Genomic DNA, 21,239 nt, shown 5'->3' with positions numbered 1-21,239 from the left:
CAATGTGATGGGGAATTTTGTAAGTCAACCTGCCTAGGCTCTGGTGCTCAGTTGACGGGTCAAACACCAATCTGGATATTGCTGTGAAGGTATCTTTTTAGATATGATTAACATTGAAATCAGTAGACTTTGAGCCTCCACAATGTGTGTGGGCCTCATTCAATTGGCTGAAGGCCTTAAGAAAAAGACTGAGGTGCTCCGAGGAGGAAGGAATTCCCTTTCTGACTGCCTTCGGACTCAAGATGACAGCATCAACTCCTGCTGGAATTTCTAGCCTGCTGGCCTGCCCTATAGATTTCCACCTTGCCAGCCAGTTCCTTAGGTGAGTCTCTCTCTCTAAATATATGTACTTATTTATATTTCTATCTCTATATAACATACACATAAAACTCTATGGAGATGCATATCTATATATAGATGGATAGGTATGGATATACATTGTTACAGAGATGTGTAAGTATATGTATTGCATTTATAGTGTATGAATGTATATATATACACAATTTACCTATATACACACATATATGTGCATCTCTGTATAGCTCTACAGATCTCCAGGGCTTGACTTCGAACCGGAGGATGTATATATCCAGTTGGTTCTGTTTCTCTGGAGAGAAACAGATTAATACACGTCGATGTTCTGCCAAGTCCAGGGGTGGGGAGCACAGTTTCTGCAGCCAGCCAGCCTGGGATGGGATTTTGAACCCACCCCTTCTGAGCTGTGTGATCTTGCTCAAGTTAATTTCTCTGCAGCTCAGGTTCCTCATCTGTAATGGGGCTCCCAGTAGCCTCTACCTCACAGGGGGTGCAGGGATTCAATGTTAGATCCACAAAGGGCCTGGTTCAGTGCCTGATATACAATGATGCTCAGTGCACAGCTCTCCTCTCACTGGGTGTGTCTGTGTGGCGTGTGCGACTCCGTTGGGTGGAGCCCCTGACATACACAGGTCCCTGTCTGTGCCTGTCATGACCTGTCTTCCTCCCACACCCCTGCTCACCGGCTGCTGGAGGCGGGGCTCTCGGTGGCGGTGGTGGCAGCCAGGCCGGGTGGCTATACCGCTGTACATACTGTGCTGACTGTGAACTCCGCCTCGCTGGCCATGATGTCTGTGGGCTGGATGTTGCGGTCGTACATTGGGTTCTCAAACGTGGCCCGAACATTGGTGTTCTCGTGGCCAGCGTAGCCATTGAAGGGAACTTTGGGTCTTCTCCTGGCAATAAAAGAGGAAGTGACCACAGCATGAAAAGAGTGACACAGAGAGGCTTAGGGGTCTGGTGCGGTGCGGGGGTGGGGGGTTGGGGGGGGCGAGGGGGCGCTGCAGGGAGAGAGGGAGGGCCCGCCTGATGCCCGTCCTGCCTCCTTCCTGCGTGGTACCTGTGCTTATAGAGATAGAGCACGAAGCCCGCAATGATGAGGGCGATGAAAGGCACCAGGATCGCGGCTGCCACCGAGCTGCTGTTGGAAGCAAAGTGGCGACCGATGGACTCGGGGTCTGACTCCAGCAGCCTGAGGTCTGTAAAGTCCCAAAACAAAAAAATCAAGTCACAGAGACACAGTTTGAGGCTCTCTCGGCTGCCCTCCCTGACTACACACTCTTGGGGAGCAGGGCTGCCACTCAGGGTGCTTCACACTTCTCAGCACGGGAGGCGGGTATACCCAGGGCCGCCCGCCTACCTCCATGTGCGCACTCAGTCCTCACGGGCAGGGTCCTGCATGCATCTACCTTGTGCAGCTCAGATGGCACCCAAAGGACCACCCGCAGAGGAGCCTGAAACCATGGCTCAATGGAAACTCTTACAAGGGTGCAGAGTTTAGAGATTTCCAAAGAAATCTCTAAAGTTCTTTTGGCTGTAGCAGCCTTTTATCAGATGAAACCTTACAGGGACACCAAAATATAAGATAGATGAAGGCAAAACTGTTCTGGTTGAAGCTGAGGCACCTCCTTCTGGAAGGCATCCTCCTTCCTCGCCCTCTCCCTGCAGACTGGGAAGGCTCAGAATAACACAAGCAGACACTGTGGCCCCCGTTAGGCACCCTGCTAACTGAGGGGCTGGAGCTCTGAGGGGACAGGATGTCTGCTGTGGAGCCAGGACAAAAACTGTGATTTTCTAAGGCATTTGCAGCGTGCCTGGTCATCTTGGAGTAGGTGAAGAGTGCTGTGTGGAAGACAGTGGTCTCAGTCCATGCAGCTCATGAGGGCAGAGCTGGGGCAATTCTGGGGGAGGAGCAGTGTGGGTGGGAGAGGCGGGGGCAGACCGTGGCTCAGTCCAGAGAAGCTTTCCGGAGCTCGGAGCCAGAGGACGTGCAGTGGACTGCCTTGGCAGGCAGGGGCCCTGGGGATGGGAGGTGTCAGTGCCTGGGGTACAGAGAGGCTCTCACGTACCCATGGCTGCCTCCTGTTTCCCCCTCTCCTATTTCTGAGAAACCAGACCCCTCCCCCTACCAGAGTCCGAGGCTGGGCACCTGGAGGCTCTGGGCCAGGACCAGGCTCCAAGGTGTGGGTGTTTGACATGAATGACAGGAAGCATGCTAGGTAAAGAGGTCAGGGAAGGACCAGGGAGGGAAGTGGCCTTGACTCTCAGTTTTCTCATCTGTACAATGGGCACAAAACCAGCCTTCTAGGACTGGGCTAGGGCAGAAACGACATCACAGTAAAGGCACCCAGGGAGCCCTAAGACACTCCACAATGTCGTTGTTCATTGAGGCAGGTGTGACCCCTGAGGGCTGGCTGGGGGTGTGGCTAGGGGCTGTATCGAAGACCCAGTGTCCCTGGAGTTGGGGGCTCTCCCCTCCAGGTCTGAGCAGGAAACTTTGTCAAAGGTTGAGTGGGTTATGCATATGTGTTTGCTTTTGGAGAGATATTCCATAGCTTTTGTCAGAATCTCAAAAGGCGTCCCTGATCCCAAAGAGGCCAAGCACCCCCACCTCACACTGTTCAACTTCCCCAGTCCTCTACCTGACTGCGGCACACACGGTTTCTCTCCCACCCACCCGGGCCCACACTTCCGGGGGACAAGCACTAGTTACCCAGTCTTTGAAAGCCGAACTGCCCAAAGCCTTGGCCCTTGACGGAGCCTTGGTAGATGAAGGTGCCTCCGGAGGACTCTGACGAGACCTGTGATGGAGAGGAGCACAGAGAGCAAGTGGGAGGCTGCTGGAAGGATCTAGAACTCATCTCTCATCGTACATGCTGCCCAGCAGGTCAGAGTCAGCCACTGACCTGCTGCTCCGACACACAGGGTTTGTTCTCTGCCCACACCCAGGCAAGGGTAGGCGTGACCGGGGAGCCCGGGGTGGGGCAGGGGCACCAGCTACATGTATGAGGTAGGAGGAAGATTTTATTTTCTACTGGTCAAATCACTTAATCTGTCTGTGCCTCAGTTTCTCATATGCAAAATGAGAATAGTAACAGTAGCTATGTCCTAGGGTGGCTGTAAGGATGAAATGAGTTAATAAAGATGAAACACTTCAGAACGCTTAATTTATAGGCCTTAGATGCATGGTAGCTGTTATTACTGTGATGAAAAAAACACCTTTTGGAGCATTAGGAACATACAGAACCATGGTGAAAATGTCCCTTCCAGATTAAAGGTATTGGAGAGTTCGTCACAGTTCTAAGAGCTATTAATTTTTTAGGGGGCGTAGCTGGGGACCTAACTCCTGCCACTGATGCTCATGTGACAGATGCAGACCCCCAAATGTGCAGTCTGGGGCCACAGCAGCTGAGGGCATGCTGTGAGGATGCCTGCGCTCCTGGCTACTTCCAACCTATACTCCGTGGCTAGATGCAGCCTCTGTCTGCCCTCCCCAGCTGTCCCCCAAAACATACCTCACTGGCTATCGAAAGGCTCCACGGTTGTTTGGCGTCCTAGGCAGTAGCTCCAGCTGTTCCTGGCCCTCTGGAGCCCCATCATCATCTTCCCCTGCCCTGCAGTCCTAGCTCCATGTCCCAGCTTTGACCCTCCTGGATGGTGGAGTCTATTGTTCCTGCACAGCTTTTGGGCCACGATGATTGAAGCTGGCTCATACTTGGATTACAAAGGGGACCTACAGATACCCTTGCGCCTACCAAGGAACTACCCGTATGTGCCAGTCCCTGGAGAAGCCACTTGGTTCTCCTGATGTGCTTATGAAGCAAAGTCAACTCTGCCACAGCCCTCCACCAGCTGGTCCTGTCCATGAGAATGCACTGTGACTCCCTAGCGCTCTGCTATTCTGCTCTACCATGACCTCTCGCTTCATTCTACGCTTTCTCTTCTAGCTCCAGCAATCCAAGACAGAGAAATGGAGGACGTAGCAGGGGACGCTATGCTCAACTCCACTATGTGTGAAATAGGAAGGTATGGCCAGAGAAGTGTCACTGGAGACCCAGCTTCCACCTCAAGAAAGCCCTAGAATAGAATGTCTTTTCCACAAGGGAATGCAAGAAAGTCCTATCCCTCTGCCATGTCCTGGTCTCTCAAAGCTCTGCTAAATCACTGACAATCTGCATCCTCAAGTGAGACTCACTGCCTTCTTCCAGCTCCCACCCACCACACCAAAATCTTCAACTAGCCTGAATTCCCTCTGCCCCCGATCTTCATCCCTTGCTTTCTGTTCAAACAACAGAACTTACTCCAACTCTCTGGCTTTTAAAATCTTTTCCTTTGCCCGTTTCATTAGCAGATGAGGACCCTCTTGCTGCTCCTAGGCAGGGCCTCACAGAAAACCTCCTCCCAAGTTTCCAGATAGATCCTAGGAGTTCGCACACCCTTTTGTCCTCCTCTCCCCTGTCAGTGATCTGGGAATCAGGGGAGGAGGTGAGTTTGCTGAACTTACATGTCCATCTAAAGCCCAGTGATCATCTCTGAACTTATTCACAAAGATCTCCACTGGCCCTGTAATCTGGTACACCTGGAGCAAGAGATGAAAATCTTCTTTCTTGTAAGTTCCTGGGAAATAAAGTTCTGGGGTTACACATGAAAGATCTGGAAAAATTTCAAAACTAAAGTTTGTGGGTTGGTGGCTGTAAGTTTCTGGGTGGAATTTCATGTGTAGTTGTTGATATAAACATTCCCCACATACCTTTAAGCTGTAAGTGTAGTGTCGAGTGTGGGTTTGTGTAGGCTGAATGTGGTTATATGCAAGAATTATTAAGATATGCATATGTATGTTAATAATTGGATTACTGGGTTGAGGTTGTGATCCTATTGACACAGACATGTGTGAGAATATGATTTTGTGTGTTTTAATCTGTCCACTGATGTACAGAGAGTTCAATGGGTGCAGTAGTTCACGAGGGCATGGCCACGGGAGCATGGGAACGCGTCTGTTATCCTGTGTGAAATGAGCAAATGTCATCCCGCAGTTGCATAGGTGTGTGCACGTATGAATGCGTAGATAGGATTGTATGTGGGGTTGTGCATTAACATGTTCATTCACTCACACATTGATTTATCTATCCATCTATTCAATAAATACTATTTTCTAAGGTACTTACTTTTTCTGATTATAGGAAGATTGAAAATTGGGAAAATTTTAGAAAATGCCGAGATACATGAAGAAAAAATAATCTCTCCTGATCTCACTAAGAAATAACCACGTTACTGTAAGTAATTCCAGTTTTCTTTCTTATGAATGTAATGTTTTCCTTTAAAAAACTGGAGTCATATTTTAAATATATTATAATGAATGCATTTCCCTCAACACTGGCATAATATTTCATCTAGTAGATATACTATCATTAAAATACCCATTTCTCTATTTTAGGGAAATTTTCTAGTTCCAGTTTTTACATACTACAAATGGCCTTGTAATGGGAACAGCCTTTATTTAAAAATGTTTGACTCCCTCCATATCTTCTTATGATAAAAATTGTTAGAAATGTAATTAATGGGTCCAATCATTTTCAAGGATCTTGATACAAATCGCCAAATTGTTTCCCCAGAACTGTACCATTTTAGAATTTGGTCTTCATGGCTGAAACCGACCTGCACTAAATGTTATCATTTAAAAACACTCTTGAGTTGATAGTGTAAGTGGAAAATGACGTTTTGCATTTACATTTTTTTTTGATGATTGCTGAGAAATATTTTTTCCTTTGTTTGTTGACTGATTGTACTTTGGCTTCTGGGAAGTCTCTGCCCCTATTTTTGGTTCAGTTTAGGGTTATCAGTCTTTTCCCTTTGTTTATAAGAGTTCTTTATATATTCAAGTTATTAATATTTGTCATTTAAACATTTCCCTTTAGTCCATGGTGCTTTATTACGTAAAGATGAATAGACATTTCCTCTTCCCTGACCACCAGACAAGTCTGAGCCTTGCATGACAGTATGATGCAATGCCATTAGGCTCATCCTTGCTAAGGGTGTGTGCCCATGCATCTTCCTGGCTTCCATAGAGGGGTCTGCTCCTTACCAGCCAAGTGCAGCTCCACGCCGCTGTGGTCAATCATGGTGGCATTGACCTTGCTGTTGGCAACTTGGAAGCCAGTCACTCTGAGCATGGCTGGTTGCTTCTTTCCCTGGTATTCATAGGCCCCTTTCCACAGGGAATTCTTGGCAAAAACATCCCCAGGAACTAGAGGAATTGAGAAATAGATGTGAGGAGGACTTTGTGTGTGCTGCCAGAATTGGGGTGACCTGATGACTGATCCCAGCCCACTCACTGGGATTGTTTCCTTTCCCCAACGTCTAACGTGTGGGGAGGGTGGTAGAACGCTCTGGCCTCTTCTCCTCTTGTGTCTCAGAGTGGATGGGTGGAGGGAAGTGAAATAAATATCCACTCCCATGTTCATTGCAGCATCATTCCCAATAGCCAAGATAGGGAAACAACCCAAGTGTCCGTGAATGAATGAACAAATAAAGAAAAGGGTATATATACATACACTATGGAATACTAGACAGCTTTTAAAAAGAAGGAAATTCTTTCATTTGCGGCAACATGTATGAACTGGAGGACCTTATGTTAAGTGGAATAAGCCAGGCACACAAAGACAAATATCATATGATCTCACTTACATATGGAATCTAAAAAAGTTGAACTCATTGGAGTAGAGAGTAGAATGATGGTTATGGAGGCTGGGGCAGAGTGGAGGGTGATGGGGAGATGGTCAAAGGGTACAAAGTTTCCATTAGGCTGGAGGTATAAGTTTTGGTGATCTACTGCATGTCATGGTGATTATAGTTAATAAGAATGTATTGTACATTTCAAAATTGCTGAAAGAGTAGACTATTTTATTGACATGGAGTTTTGCTCTTGTTGCCCAGGTTGGAGTGCAATGGTGTGATCTCGGCTCACTGCAACCTCTGCCTCCCAGGTTCAAGCAATTCTCCTGCCTCAGCCTCCCAAGTAGCTGGGATTACAGGCATGCGTCACCACGCCAGGCTAATTCTGTATTTTTAGTAGAGATGAGGTTTCACCATGTTGGTCAGGCTGGTCTCAAACTCCTGACCCCAGGTGATCTGCCCACCTAGGCCTCCCAAAGTGCTGGGATTACAGGCATGAGCCACCACGCCCGGCCAAAAGAGTAGATTTTAAATGTTCTCATCACAAAAAAATAACTAAGTGAGATGATGGGTATGTTAATTAGCTTATTTATTCCATAATGTATACATATAGAATAACATCACATTGTACCCTACAAATATATGTTTATTATTTGTCAATTAAAATTAAATTATTTAAAAGATATAGAGAGGGAACTAGAAATGAGGGAGAGAAGAAGGAAGAAGAAAAGAGGAGAAAAGGAGAAGTGTTTAAAAGATGGAGAAAGGGAAGAGGGGAGAAGAGAGAGAAAACTGACATGTCAGCATAGCATGGTGAATCGGAACATGGGCAAGTGAAGTCAGACAGACCCAGAGTCTCATCTTAGCTCTGTCACTTATCAGTTGTCTGATCATGTGCAAAAGGCTTAACTTTCTCCCTATAAAGGCTATGCCTGTATTCCTATAAATGGTGGCCATCCCATCTACCTTATCAGGGTTATTGTAGGGGTTAAATGACCAGTGTTATAAATTGTATGTTACATGATATTGCATGTGTAAAAGCACTTAATCAGTGATAGCTACTAAAATTGTCATTTATCCTTGTAATCATTCTCTATGGCAATTATTATGATTTCTATTTTACTGAAGCTTAAGAGGCGAAGCTCACTTGTCCAAGGACACAGCTGGTCAGTGACCAAAATGGTACTCAAATTGAGTTTCTGATGCCAAATCTAGCCTCCTTTCCTGTATAATACACATGCTAATGTGATAAATAAAAGTAGAAGGTTCATAAAAGGATGTGATAGTGTCTAAGAATTTGGCATTGGCCAGGCCACATCTGCAGTCTGTATCCAGTTCTGGATGTGATAGTTGGAAAGACCCCAGACCTATCTTAAACTGTAACCATTTCCAGGAAGCTCCCTGGGCATGACCTGGGTCGATGTGTTTGTATGACCACACACTGGCCAGTCCTATGCCAGGAGGGGCTGTAGTAATTAACAGTTCCAGAGCTTCCAGTTGGAAGGCACTGGCTCTTTCTTCCAGATGAAGTTTCTGCTTCCTTCAGGCTCACTTTCTTCTGAAGTCTGCCTGGGCTGGGGAGGTGGGTAGGGAAAGCCATTCAGATCTATAGATAGTTTTCATGGCTTTCCTCTAGGCACTTAGCAACTCTCAGCAACTCGTGTTTTCTGGCTAACTCTGTGAAAAACGAGTTTCTTGAGCCAATGATCTGGACCATACATACTCAAGGCTTGGGTGAGCGGTGGCTCCCGGGCCGTGTTGATGGGTCTCCCACTGGGCCGGACCTCTGCTGGGGAAAAAGAGTGGAAGAAAACAGTTCAGCTTCTGGTTCACACTCTGTTGGAAAAATAATGGCCACCTGTCTGACCTTAGGTCAATGGGTTCTTTGAGATCTAGCTTTGGACTTATTATTTTTTAGACCAGGAGGTGGACTGCTTTGATGGTCTGATGATGCTGTGGCTCTCTCTCAGAATAAAAAATACTAAGAGTTACAAAGGAAGTCCATTTTATCAGCTGGAGTTATTAAAATAGTAGACAAGACATTAGCATATAGTGGTATATGTGATTCTTTATCACTATATTAAATAATGGGATCTAGCAGCGAGTCTAGAAATGACCATAATCTTGAAGTAGTCAGGAACATGAACAATATTTCATGATATTGGTAGCAACTGGAATGTAAACAAAAATCTCTTCAATTTCTACAGGTGACAAAGTCACAGGTGCTAACACTCCTAATGGTTGTTGTCTACGTTCAGAATTAAAGGAGCTGCTACATTCCAGTAAAAAGTAAAGGAAAATAAAGGTATACATTTTCCCATCCAAGTGCACAGACTCCCTGAATGCCCTCATTGAAAACTTTGGGAAGGCTGAGGCAGGAGAATTGAGTGAGGCCGGGAGGCAGAGCTTGCAGTGAGCCAAGATTGCACCACTGCACTCCAGCCTGGGCGACAGAGCGAGATTCCATCTCAAAAAAAAAAAAAAAAAAAGTCCTGTCCTCGACTGTGCTTTCCTTCCAGATGCCTCGCATGAAGGAGGAACTTCTACCCATCAACAGTGAGCTCCGTGAGCCCTGTGGGGGTTGCAGAGGAGTGCATTCCTCCCTTGGAATGATGAGATTAAGACCAAGAAGCCCTCATAGGCAAAGCAAAGGCAAAAGCTCTGGGCCTGAGCCAGACAGCCAAGGTTTAGGTCCCAACAGTGTCACTTAATGACTGTGTGACCTTGACTAGTAACTTTACCACTCAGAGTCTTTGCCTCCTCATTTGAAACATGGAAAAAACTAAAACATACTTCACAGGTCTATGCTGAATAAATGAGGTTATGAACAGAAAGTCATGGTCAGTAAATATTAATGTCTTTTCTTCTTTTGCAGAGAAACAATAGAAAATCTGCCTTGTTGCCATTAAGGGCAGGCTTCCCACTGTCTGCCCTGGCGGGGAGCACAGCTTTAGCAAACCTCCTGCAACTCTGGAGGTCAGCCTATGCCTGAGTATACAGAAGGCTATGGAGAAAGTTTCTGCAGTGACTCAATGCAAGTGTACCTCTGAACAGAAGGCTTTATCGTCTTAGGTTTCGTAGACGAAGGGAGCAAAGGAGAGAGCATCTTATGTGTGAGGTACTGTGATAGGCACTTCTTCATTTACTCTGCTCTCAAAACTCTGAAGTAGAGATTATTGTCCCCATGTTACAACAGAGAAACTTGTTGAGAGGCAGAGAAATGAAAGGGCTTGCTCAAGATCATACAGTAAGGGGCTGAATTCAGCTGCATCTAAAACATTATATATTTTAAAATAAAAGTAGCTATAATAATAGATTAAAATATTTAAGACTAAATGTAACCAAACAAATGCAAGACTTGTGCACTGAAAAATATAAAACATCTAAATAAATGGAAGGACATCACATGTTCATTGATTGGAAACCTTAACACTGTTCAGATGGCAATACTCCCCAAATTGATCTACAGATTCAGTGCAATTCCTGCCAAAATTCCAGCTCTCTAGTTTGCAGAAATTGACAAGCCAATCTTAAAATCTGTGTAGAAACAAAAGGCAAAACAATAGGCAAACAATCTTAAAAAAGAACAAAGTTGGATAATTGATACTTTCCAATTTTTTTCTTTTCTTTCATTTAAAAAAAAATATTTTTATTTAGAGACGAAGTCTTGCTCTGTTATCCAGGCTGGAGTGCAGTGGTGTAATCATAGCTCACTGTAACCTCCAAATCCTGGGCTCTAGTGATCCTCCCACCTCAGCCTTCTGAAGAGCTAAGACTACAGGCATACGCCACCACTCCTGGCTAATTTCTTCACTTTTATTTTTTTGTAGACATGTAGTCTCCCTGGGTTGCCCAGACTGGGACACTTGCCAATTTGGAAACTTACTACAAAGCTACAGTAATCAGGGCTGGGTGGTAATGGCATAAAGACAGTCATAGAGATCAATGGAATAGAACAGAGAATCCAGATATAAACTCATACATTTATGGTCAAATGGTTTTTGACAGGAGTGTCAAGGCAATTCAATAGGGAAAGAATAGTCTTGCCAACAAGTGGTGCTGGAACAACTGGATGTCCGCATACAAAAGAATGAGTTTGGATTCTAACCTAATATCATAAAAAATCAATTCAAAATGGATCAAAGACATAAATGTAAGACGTAAAACTATAAATCTCTAAGAATAAAACATAGGCATAAATCTTTGTGACTTTGGATGTTTCAAAGTTTCTTAGATATGACATCAAAAGCATATGCAACCCCCAAAATAGGTAAGTTGGATTTTATCAAAATTAAAAACACTGGTGCTTCAGAGAACACCAAAAAGAGAGTGAAAAGAAACCCCATGAAATGGGAAACAATTTGCAAATCATGTACCTTATAAAGGCCTTGTATTTTAGATAGAGAAAGAACTCTTTCAACTCAACAGTAAAAAGATAAATCAGTAAAAAGTGGACAAAGTATTTGAATAGACATTTCTCTAAGGAAAACATACACATAAAAAAGTGATGAGCACCATTAGCCATTAAGGAAATATAAATCAGTTTTGCACAATGATACAGGCAACAAAAGCAAAAGTAGACAAAGGAGATTACATCAAACTGAAAAGCTTCTGCACAGCAAAAAAAAAAAAACAAAAACAAAAACAAAAAACAAAAAACAACAGAATGAAGAGGCAACCTATGGAATAGGAGAAATTGTTTGCAAACCATACATCTGGTAAGAGGTTAACATCTAAGGAACCTATAGAAGGAACTAAAACAACTCAATAGCAAGAAAATAAATAACCTGATTTAAAAACAGGCAAAGGATCTGAATAGACATTTCTCAAAAGAAGACATACAAATGGCCAACAGGTATATGAAAAATGCTCAACATCACTAACCATCAGGGAAATGCAAGTGAAACCCACAATGAGATATTACCTCCTACCTGTTAGGACTATTACAAATAAGATTAAAGATAACAAGTGTTGGTAAGGTGGTGGAGAAAAGGAAACTCTTGCACACTGTTAGTGGGAATTTAAGTTAATATAATCATTATGGAAAACAGTATGAGGGTTCCTCAAAAAATTAAAAATAGAACTACCATATGATCCAGCAATACCATTATGGAGTATACATCCAAAGGAAACAAGATCAGTAAGTCAAAGAGATATCTGCACTCTCATGTTTATTGCAACATAATAGCCAAGATATGGAAACAACCTAAGTGTCCATCAGTGGATGGATGGATAAAGAAAATGTGGAATATATACACAATGGAATACTATGCAGCCTTAAAAAAAGAAAGAAATTCTGCCATTTGTGACAACATGGATGAACCTGGAGGACATTATGTTAAGTGAAATAAGCCAGGTACAGAAAGACAAATACTGCACAATCTCACTTATCTGTGGAATCTAAAATAATTGAACTAATTAATAGAAGTAGAGAATGGTGGATGCCAGGGGCTAGGGTGGGGTGGTACTGGGGGGTTGGAATTGGAAAGATGACGGTCAAAGGGTACAGAATTTCAGTTACATGAGGAATAAGTTCAAGATCTCTTGTACATCATGGTGACCACAGTTAATAACAATGCACTGTATACTTGAAAATTACTGAGAGTAGATTTTGTGTTCTTACCACAAAAAATGGCAAGTATATGAAGTTAATGGATACGTTGATTAACATGACTTTGCCACTCCACAATGTATATGTATATCAAAACATCATGCTGTACACTCTACATATATACAACTTTTATTTGTCAATTAAAAATAATTAATTGGATGAAAATTCAAACAATAAAAAACACCACAGTGAGATACCACTTTATACCCACTGATGATGGATACACTAAAACAGGACAGACAACTGTTGGGAAGGATGTTGAGAAATTGGACCCCGAGGCATTGCTGGTGGGAATAACATGGTGCAGGCACTTTGGAAAACTTTGGCAGCTCCTCAAAATATTACACATAGAGTTACTGTTCTCCTAGATATGTACCCAGGAGAACTGAAAACATATTAAAACAAAAACATGTGCATGTATGTTCACAGAAGCATTATTTGTAATAGCCAAAAAGTGCGAACAACCTAAAGAGCCATCAACAGGTGAATGGATAAACAAAAAGTGATGTCCGTATGATGAAATATGATTCATGCATAAGAAGGAAAGAAATTCTGACAGATGCCACAACATGGATAAATCTTGAAAACGTTATGCTAAGGGAAATAAGCCAGACACAAAAGAACAAATACTGTATGATTCCACTAACATGAGGTACTTAGAATAGGCAAATTCACAGAGGCAGAAAGTATGACAGCAGTTTCTATGGGCTAAGAGAAGGGGGAAATGGCAGTTAATGTTTAATGGATATGGAGTTTCTGTTCAAGATAATGAAAAAATTTTGGAAATGGATAGTGGTGATGGCTGTGCAATATCATAAACATAACTGATGCCACTGAATTGTACACTTAAAATTTTATATTATGTATATTCTATCACAATAAAAACTTAATAAACGTATTTCAGTAAATGTACTTTATATCACTACCATATGTGGAAAACAAAAGAAATTTACAAGCGATACAATGAAAATAAAACACCGTTAGTAAGTTCTAGCTGATACAATCTCTGACCCTGAAGGCTTCCCTTTGAGTGGCAGGATAGCAAAATAGTCATAGATTCTAAAGTTAGACCATCAGGGTATGGACCTTCAGCTCTTAACCTTCCTCAGCTGGGGACCTTGGATACATTAATTGACTTCTCTGTGCCCTAGTTTCCTCATATATTAAATAGCCTCATAGGATCTTGTGAAGATTAAATGAGTTGAAACATACAAAGCACGTAGCACAATGCCTGGTATCTGGTAAGGTCAGTGCCTATCAGAGAGTTTAATGCTATTCCAGCACTGAACTAATCCTTTATCCTTAATCCTTTCTCTCAAGACTGGACTCAGACATCACCTTCTCCAGGAAGTCCTCCCTGACTTCTTTCTCCCACTTTAGTGCCCTTCCTCCTCATTCCTACAGCATTTGGCATATCTCCATGTTCCTCCAGGTACTCCAGATATAAAATCTGATAATGTGTCTGTCTTCCACATGGCAGGGTTGTGTTTTTCCCCTCCGAATCCCTCATGCTTAGTGCAGGCATGGGGCCTCATGAACTCTCAATCAATAGAGAACGAGTGAATGAAGAAGAGGGGAAGGAGGTCTGGGATATCCTCATAACCCCAAGGGACCTACAGGCAGGTGCTGTTTTAACAAGGGTGTAATATGCGTAATGCGTCACTCCAGGTTGGTGGAAGAAAGCACTTTCCTCTGCCCGATGGTGAAATGTGATCCTGTGAGTGTTTCAGCCCAGGCAAAGGGGGCAACCCTTGGGGTGGGTTGAGTATGCACCTTTTTAGACCGCTCTCTGGTTTGCTCTTCTAGACCCAAAACCTTAGAAAATCAGAAGCAGGATCCAGCTCCTGGAAATGCGATTCCTTCCTTCTCTTTTGCCCTCTTTCAGCTCAAGCTCAGCTGGCACCTTCAGCCTCCCACCCTGCAGAGCTTCCCTGAGCAGGCACACTCACCCAGGCAGATGGGCGGCTTGCCTGTCCAGCTGCCATCCGCCTTGCAGGTGCGGTGCTCGGAGCCACCCTTGAGGGAGAAGCCCTCCTGGCAGGAGTAGATGAGCGTGTAGCCCATGGAGGGCAAGTCCAGGGCCCCGACGTTGGCATGCGTTGGCGTTTCTGGCTGCCTGCAGTGGTGGGCTGGATGAGAGGAAAGATCTCGTTGGACCGGAGGAGATTAGGGGCTTCAGGGGCCCTTTTGACCATTCCTCTGTTCCTAGATAGAATATCCTCTTCCTTCCCCTTCTAGTCCCTTTCATGCCAAGCATCCCCCCTCCCTAATCCTCCATCCTAACCCCAAGCTCTGTGTCTAGAGGAATGGCCAAGATGGAGATCATGTGGATATTGGCTTGGTTGACTCTGGGCATGGGGAACCTAAGCCTGCGGCACTTCCTGAGGGGTAAAGGAGTCATTGGGTCAAAAGCTTGATCTCTCCACCCTGAGGCTTGGCCTTGTAGTTGTTAGTTTTTGCCGCTGCCACTGGATAGTTTTTTCTTTGCTAAGGCATAGGGACTGCCTTCCAGTATCAGAGAGGCTTTTGTGTGGAAGTCCTCTGTGAGGCCCTAACTCGTAAGGACTACAAAGAGACTGATGTCGGTTCACATGGGGAGTTGTGAGCTCCCTGTCATTCAGAGGATTCAAGCATGTCCCAGATGCCCAGCTGGGGCAAGAGGAATTTTCCTGGGATGTGGGTGAAGTCTGCACTCACGGACACAGTCAGGCGGGGTTCCACTCCAGGTCAGGTTTGGGAGGCAGGTCCTGGTGGTGGAGCCCTGAAGCAGGTAGCCCTTTTGACAGCGGAAGAGGACTGTGCTTCCAACCTGCAGCAAGGACACAAAGTCCCATCGGCCCCTTCCTTCCAGCAGTGCTTCCTACATCTGTCCCTTGACCACTTTCCCACGGCCCAACTCCTCCCCTGCTGTTGCCTGCAAAAGTCTTTTTCTGATTCTCTGCCTGGTTAAATTTTCTTCCTCCTTTGAGGCAGTTGATATGATGCCTCCTCCACAAGGCCTCATCTAATACCCCGAACACAGTTATAATATTACACTCTGTTGTGGACACAGTGCCTGATTCAGAGTCAGAAGACCCTGGATCCAAGTTCTGGCTTCTGCATTTACTCAGGACAGGCTGCGTGGAACTCTGTAAACCTTAGTCTTCCTAAGGATAAAGTGGGGATGACCATCCTTGCCACAATCACACTGGAATGTTGTGACACTCAAATGTGATGGCGGGTTTGACAGCGTTTTACAAAATGTGAAGAAGAGTGTAAATTAAATATCGTGTGTGTGTCCCTTTCCTCGATGAAACTACAAATTCTTTAAGGATGGGAGACTTATCTTTACAGATATGGCCCCCATAGAATCTGTTGAATGAACTGCCACCCTCCCTCCCCACTGTGCTCAGCTATGCTCCCCGCCTTCACCCTCCACCAGCCCCTCGCTGTACAACTCGACACTCCCGCAACTACAGTCTCCATCTCTCCCTACCCAATCCACTTGGTGTAATGTGGCTAGATCTGTTTCCTACACTGCAACTCGGATTATACTACTTCCCAGCTCAAACACTCATGTGTCCCTATTACCTACTGGAACATGTGCAAATGCAACGTGTAAATCTTAATTTCCACTCCCTTCTTCCATGCTGAACACTTTTTATCTTGGATTTCATCATTTGACTTAACAAATGGCACCTGTATCCATGCAGTTGTGCAAATAAAAAACCTCCAGTCATCTTTGATCCCTTTGACCCCACAATCCATCCCATCAATGAGTCCTCTTGGTTCTATCTACAAAACATATCCTGAACAAGCGTTCAGGATCACTTCTCACCTTCTCTTTCCCTGAAGTCATGACAACAGTGTCCTCCTTGTCTAAGTGCTTCTATTCTCAATTGCCTGAGTAATATTTCAAACGAAGAATCAGATTGTGTCACCTTCAAATGGCATTTTGGATAAAATCCAAAATACTTATCATGGCTTCAAGGCCCTGCATGACCTGTCCGACGCTGCTGCCTTTGCAAAAATTATGTGATATCTGACATACACAAAGGAATATATGGAACACATGTAAAGTATAATAATAAAGTGGACATTTTAGATTGAATCCACATGGAACTTAAGAGCTAGAACGTTATGGACATGGTTGTAACGTCCCAGGGGCTCTTTCCCTGTTCTGTTCCTCAGCACTCCTCCGTAGTAAAGGCTATCTGGAAATTTGTGTTAATTTCCTTGCCTTGTTAAAAAATGATTCTATCACATATGTGCATACATATCTCTAAACAATTTAATACGTTTTTGCTCGTTTTAATATTTATAAAAGTCGTGTCATGCCACCTTTGACACTTGATAGTATGTTTCTAAGATGCATCTATATCATGCAGAGCTGTAGTTCATTCATTGTCTTTGCTGTATAATAATCCATCACGTGACTATACCCACAACCTTTCCTGTTTCTTGGTAACATGTGCAAGAGTGTCTCTGGGATATGTTTGCAGAGGTGGAACTTTCGGGTCATAGAGTGTGTGGATGTTTAACTTTACACACCAGGACCAAGCTGTTTTCCACCCTAGCCTCGCTCTTGACTACATTTCCTTCTCCTCTCTCACGAGGCTGAAGACTTGCTAGCTGGCCTGTTTTCCACTCCCTTCCTCCATGCTGAACACTTTTTTGTCTTGGATTTCATCCCAGGCTGCTAAACACTTCCCTCAGCACTCCTTTGCACCAGTCTTTCGTTCAGCCTGCTCTGCACAGGGCTAGCCCTTCTCATCATGGAGGCCACAGTTCAAATGTCACCCTTCCCTAACTACCCTTCTTAAAATGGCAACCCACCCCGTTCACACCCCTTTATATCACACTGTGTAGCATCTAGTGCGCTCAGAAGCTAGCTCGTTTATTTATTTACCATCTTCAGCCGGGCAGTTCCCTTCAAACCGGCACCCAGCCTGTCCTGTTCCTGCTGTATTCCTAGCACCTAGAACAGTTCAGTGCCATAAGCACGTGCCGAGTGAGTACAGACCGAGTGAATAAGTCACATTACTTGACTAGATCCCAGCCTGTCATGTCCAGGTTAGTCTGATATTTTCCTGGGCAAGTCTTGGACTCCAGCTAATTGTCTTGCCTTGAACACACCCATACTTTCCTCTTCTTCCTTTTCTCTGTTCAATGTATCCCAACCCAGACTGTCCAGGTTCTCTCCTCCCAAAGCCCATCTGAGATGTGTCCGCAGGGCCTGCGTCCTGATGGGCCAGGCATATGCCGACGGGCCTGCCTCGTGTGACACATGTTCATTGCCACTGTGCATGAGCTCAGTGTCTGTGGGTGGGCTGGGCACCTTGAGGACAGAGGTCTGTCTGTCTCACTCATTTCCGTTATTTCCACAACTACCCTGCCCGGGATTGGCGGGAAGTGTTCGTGGAACTGCACGCCACTGTCCTTTCTCATCAGTTTCTCTGATGGATGTTAGGGTCCTTCTGTTTCTGCAGGGTGCTCCCATGGAGCACTGTTCGAAGAGGCAGAGGGCTTTCTTTCTGCGCTTTCCAAGCTCTTGTCCTCCCTGAATGCTGTCCTGAGGAAGGTCCCTGGGTCCTCTTTTTTTTTTTTTTTTGAGATGGAGTCTCGCTCTGTCGCCCAGGCTGGAGTGCGGTGGCGCCATCTCGGCTCACTGCAAGCTCCACCTCCCGGGTTCACGCCATTCTCCTGCCTTAGCCTCCCGAGTAGCTGGGACTACAGGCGCCCACCACCACGCCCGGCTAATTTTTTGTATTTTTAGTAGAGACGGGGTTTCACCGTGTTAGCCAGGATGGTCTCCATCTCCTGACCTCGTGATCTGCCCGTCTCGGCCTCCCAAAGTGCTGGGATTACAGGTGTGAGCCACCGCGCCCGGCCCCTGGATCCTCTTATGGCAGTGACAGGAAGGGATAGGATGTAGGAAGGCCCTATCTTGGCTGACCTCCTTACCTGGTAGCCCTGAGAATTGTTCTGTATCCCAAACTGTGGCACGCCAGGGTCTGCACACGTGGTCAGGGTTGGATCTGGATGGCCAAAACAAAGACACAGATCACATGGTTATGGAAGCCTTCATTGCCTCGTCTCACTCTGGGAAATAGGTGTAGAAAAGAAAATGGGGCCACATCGTGACTTCCCTGCCCACTGAGATCCCCACCTGAGCCTTGGCCCTGGCTGCCTATTGGACTCCTCGAAGCACACTAGCTCTGGCTATTTTACATCCTGCTGCAGAAACTCAGAGGAGGAGATGTTCCCTTTTGCAGATGAGACCACTGAAGACATGGAAGGAAAGTGATCATCTCAGGCCCCAAAGAAGGTCCCTCCTCCCCAGCCAGGATGCTCTCTGCCCCAGATGACCTCTCACCTATGCAGCTGGGCTGGGTGCCACTCCACGTCCCATCTGACTGGCAAAACCTGCGTGGAGAACCCACCAGCACCAGAGGGGGATGGCAGGAGAAGGAGACAGATGACCTGTAGGAAAAGCCTCGGTCCTCTCTCCTACCACGGGGTGGGACACCAGGATCCCCGCAGAACACAGCTGGGAAGACGAAGGGAGAAAGGCAGGTCTAAGTTGCTTTCTGGAACCCAGTCTTCCAGTCCCACATCCCCACCTTTGTTCTTTGCCCTGTTCCCTTCCTAGTTGAGCTTGAAGTCTGGGAACCGGGACAGCCCAGGTAGCTGCTTGCACCCACTGCAGTGCTGCGGCTGATGGGGGCTTCCTCTCCCTTCTACATTCAAAGTGCCTATTAATAATGATCCAAGTAATGGAGTAACATTACAGGAAGTTTATAACATGAAAGCAAAATAAATGACAATCCCACTCTCCAAAACTTTTTTTCCATTTTCACACACATTCTTTTCTAGTCTTTGTTCAGTTGTATGTAAACTTGTGCGGAGCGGCAAAGCCAAGTTCATGTGATTGTAAATCTTGTTTCATTCACTTAGCATTATCTTGTAAACATTTTCTATGTTTATGACATCATCATCACTTACTGGCTACACAATTAGCAACAAGTGGTTGTGCCATAATTATATTTTATCATAACCCTTATATTGGGCATTTTCTATTATACAGTTATATATAACTCTTCTTTCACATGTATTATTTTCTTTTTCGTTTTTTCTTTTCATGTGTATTACTTTCTTAGGAGAATTCTCTAGGAGTGAACTTATTCTTTCTAAAGGGTTGAACATGTTCACAGCTCTTGATGTGTAGTGTCAAATGTCTTTTCCTAAAGGGTACACATTTACAGTGCGGTGGATAGTGTACGGGTATACCCATTTCATTCAGGCCATGTTAACATCAGGGAGTGTCATTCAAAATTGACTACCAAAGGCAAAGCTCACCATGATATCACTTCAAGCATCGCTTTATGCTATGATGCAAATGTGTGTGTGTGTGTGTGTTTGTATATGTACACAGAGTCATGAGGTACATAACCACATGCAAAATAAAATGAAGCTGGACTGGGGTAGTACACAGGTATACTCATTTCATTCAGGCCATGTTAACATCAGGGAGTGTCACTAAAAACTGACTGCCAAAGGCAAAGCTCACCATGATATCACTTCAAGCATCACTTCATGCTATAATGCAAATATGTGTGTGTGTGTGTGTGTGTGTGTGTGTGTGTGTATATGTACATAGAGTCATAAGGTACATAACCACATGCAAAATAAAATGAAGCTGGACCTGCAGCCTCTGCCCTGAAGGTTGGGGAGTCTATGCTGACCAATTAGAAGTCAATTTAAAAATTGATTGATGGGAAGTTACTGTATCCAGAAGGAGGCAACGGGAAGAACCAGAAACACAAACGGCTGACAAATGAAGAGCAACTGGCGTGGCCTTTCTCATAAGCAATGTGATGCCAATTAAAGTAATGAGCTATCTTTTTAAGCTCCTCAGGCTGGTAAATATTTAAAAATACTGGCACAATCCATTGTTGATGAGGGTGTGCATCCAGAAACGTTCTCATAAACTGCTGTGGGGAATGTAAATTGGGACACTTTCTAGAAGACAGTTTGACAACATATGTCAAGAAGGGAGGCGTGACTGCCCTCGGCCCAGCATTGTCATGCCTAGGGCTTTGCTGTAGGAGTAAAGAAAGGCAATTTCTTTTTTTTTTTTTTGAGAATGACAAGAGGGTTTTGGTGATTAAAGAAATTTAAAATCACTGTATTAAACCAGCTTAATAAAAAACACACATTGGCCAGGCACAGTGGCTCACGCCTGTAATCCCAGCACTTTGAGAGGCCGAGGCAGGCAGATCACCTGAGCCTCCCAGGTAGCTGGGGTTACAAGTGTGCACCACTACGCCTGGCTAATTTTTTTTTTTTGAGATGGAGTCTCACTCTGTCACCCAGGCTGGAATGCAATGGCGCAATCTCGGCTCACTGCAAGCTCCGCCTCCCGGGTTCACGCCATTCTCCTGCCTCAGCCTCCCGAGTAGCTGGGACTACAGGCGCCCGCCACCATGCCTGGATAATTTTTGTATTTTTAGTACAGACAGGGTTTCACCTTGTTAGCTAGGATGGTCTTGATCTCCTGACCTTGTGATCCACCCGCCTTGGCCTCCCAAAGTGATTACAGGTGTGAGCCACTGTGCCCAGCCAAGAAAGGCAATTTTCAGGAATACATATTGCAGAACTG

General features: G+C 45.0%; 1 protein-coding gene across 1 annotated transcript in view; it reads right to left on the bottom strand.

Moving 5' to 3' along the window:
• Nucleotides 1-1,051: 1,051 nt before the first annotated feature.
• The window catches only part of CSMD2 (CUB and Sushi multiple domains 2), a 655,333-nt gene continuing 635,145 nt past the window's right edge, over nucleotides 1,052-21,239 (bottom strand). The window contains exons 61-70 of the mRNA XM_023232269.1: nucleotides 18,954-19,127; nucleotides 18,542-18,615; nucleotides 15,296-15,407; nucleotides 14,548-14,727; nucleotides 8,711-8,773; nucleotides 6,398-6,559; nucleotides 4,820-4,932; nucleotides 3,029-3,116; nucleotides 1,376-1,514; nucleotides 1,052-1,211 (exon numbers count right to left, since the gene is read on the bottom strand). Of these exons, the coding sequence (XP_023088037.1) occupies nucleotides 1,052-1,211; nucleotides 1,376-1,514; nucleotides 3,029-3,116; nucleotides 4,820-4,932; nucleotides 6,398-6,559; nucleotides 8,711-8,773; nucleotides 14,548-14,727; nucleotides 15,296-15,407; nucleotides 18,542-18,615; nucleotides 18,954-19,127 (1,265 nt within the window). The remainder of the gene's footprint in view (nucleotides 1,212-1,375; nucleotides 1,515-3,028; nucleotides 3,117-4,819; nucleotides 4,933-6,397; nucleotides 6,560-8,710; nucleotides 8,774-14,547; nucleotides 14,728-15,295; nucleotides 15,408-18,541; nucleotides 18,616-18,953; nucleotides 19,128-21,239) is intronic.

Source organism: Piliocolobus tephrosceles, chromosome 1 (assembly GCF_002776525.5).
Source record: "Piliocolobus tephrosceles isolate RC106 chromosome 1, ASM277652v3, whole genome shotgun sequence".
Taxonomy (NCBI): Eukaryota; Metazoa; Chordata; class Mammalia; order Primates; family Cercopithecidae; genus Piliocolobus; species Piliocolobus tephrosceles.
This window is presented reverse-complemented; position numbering and strand designations above follow the sequence as displayed.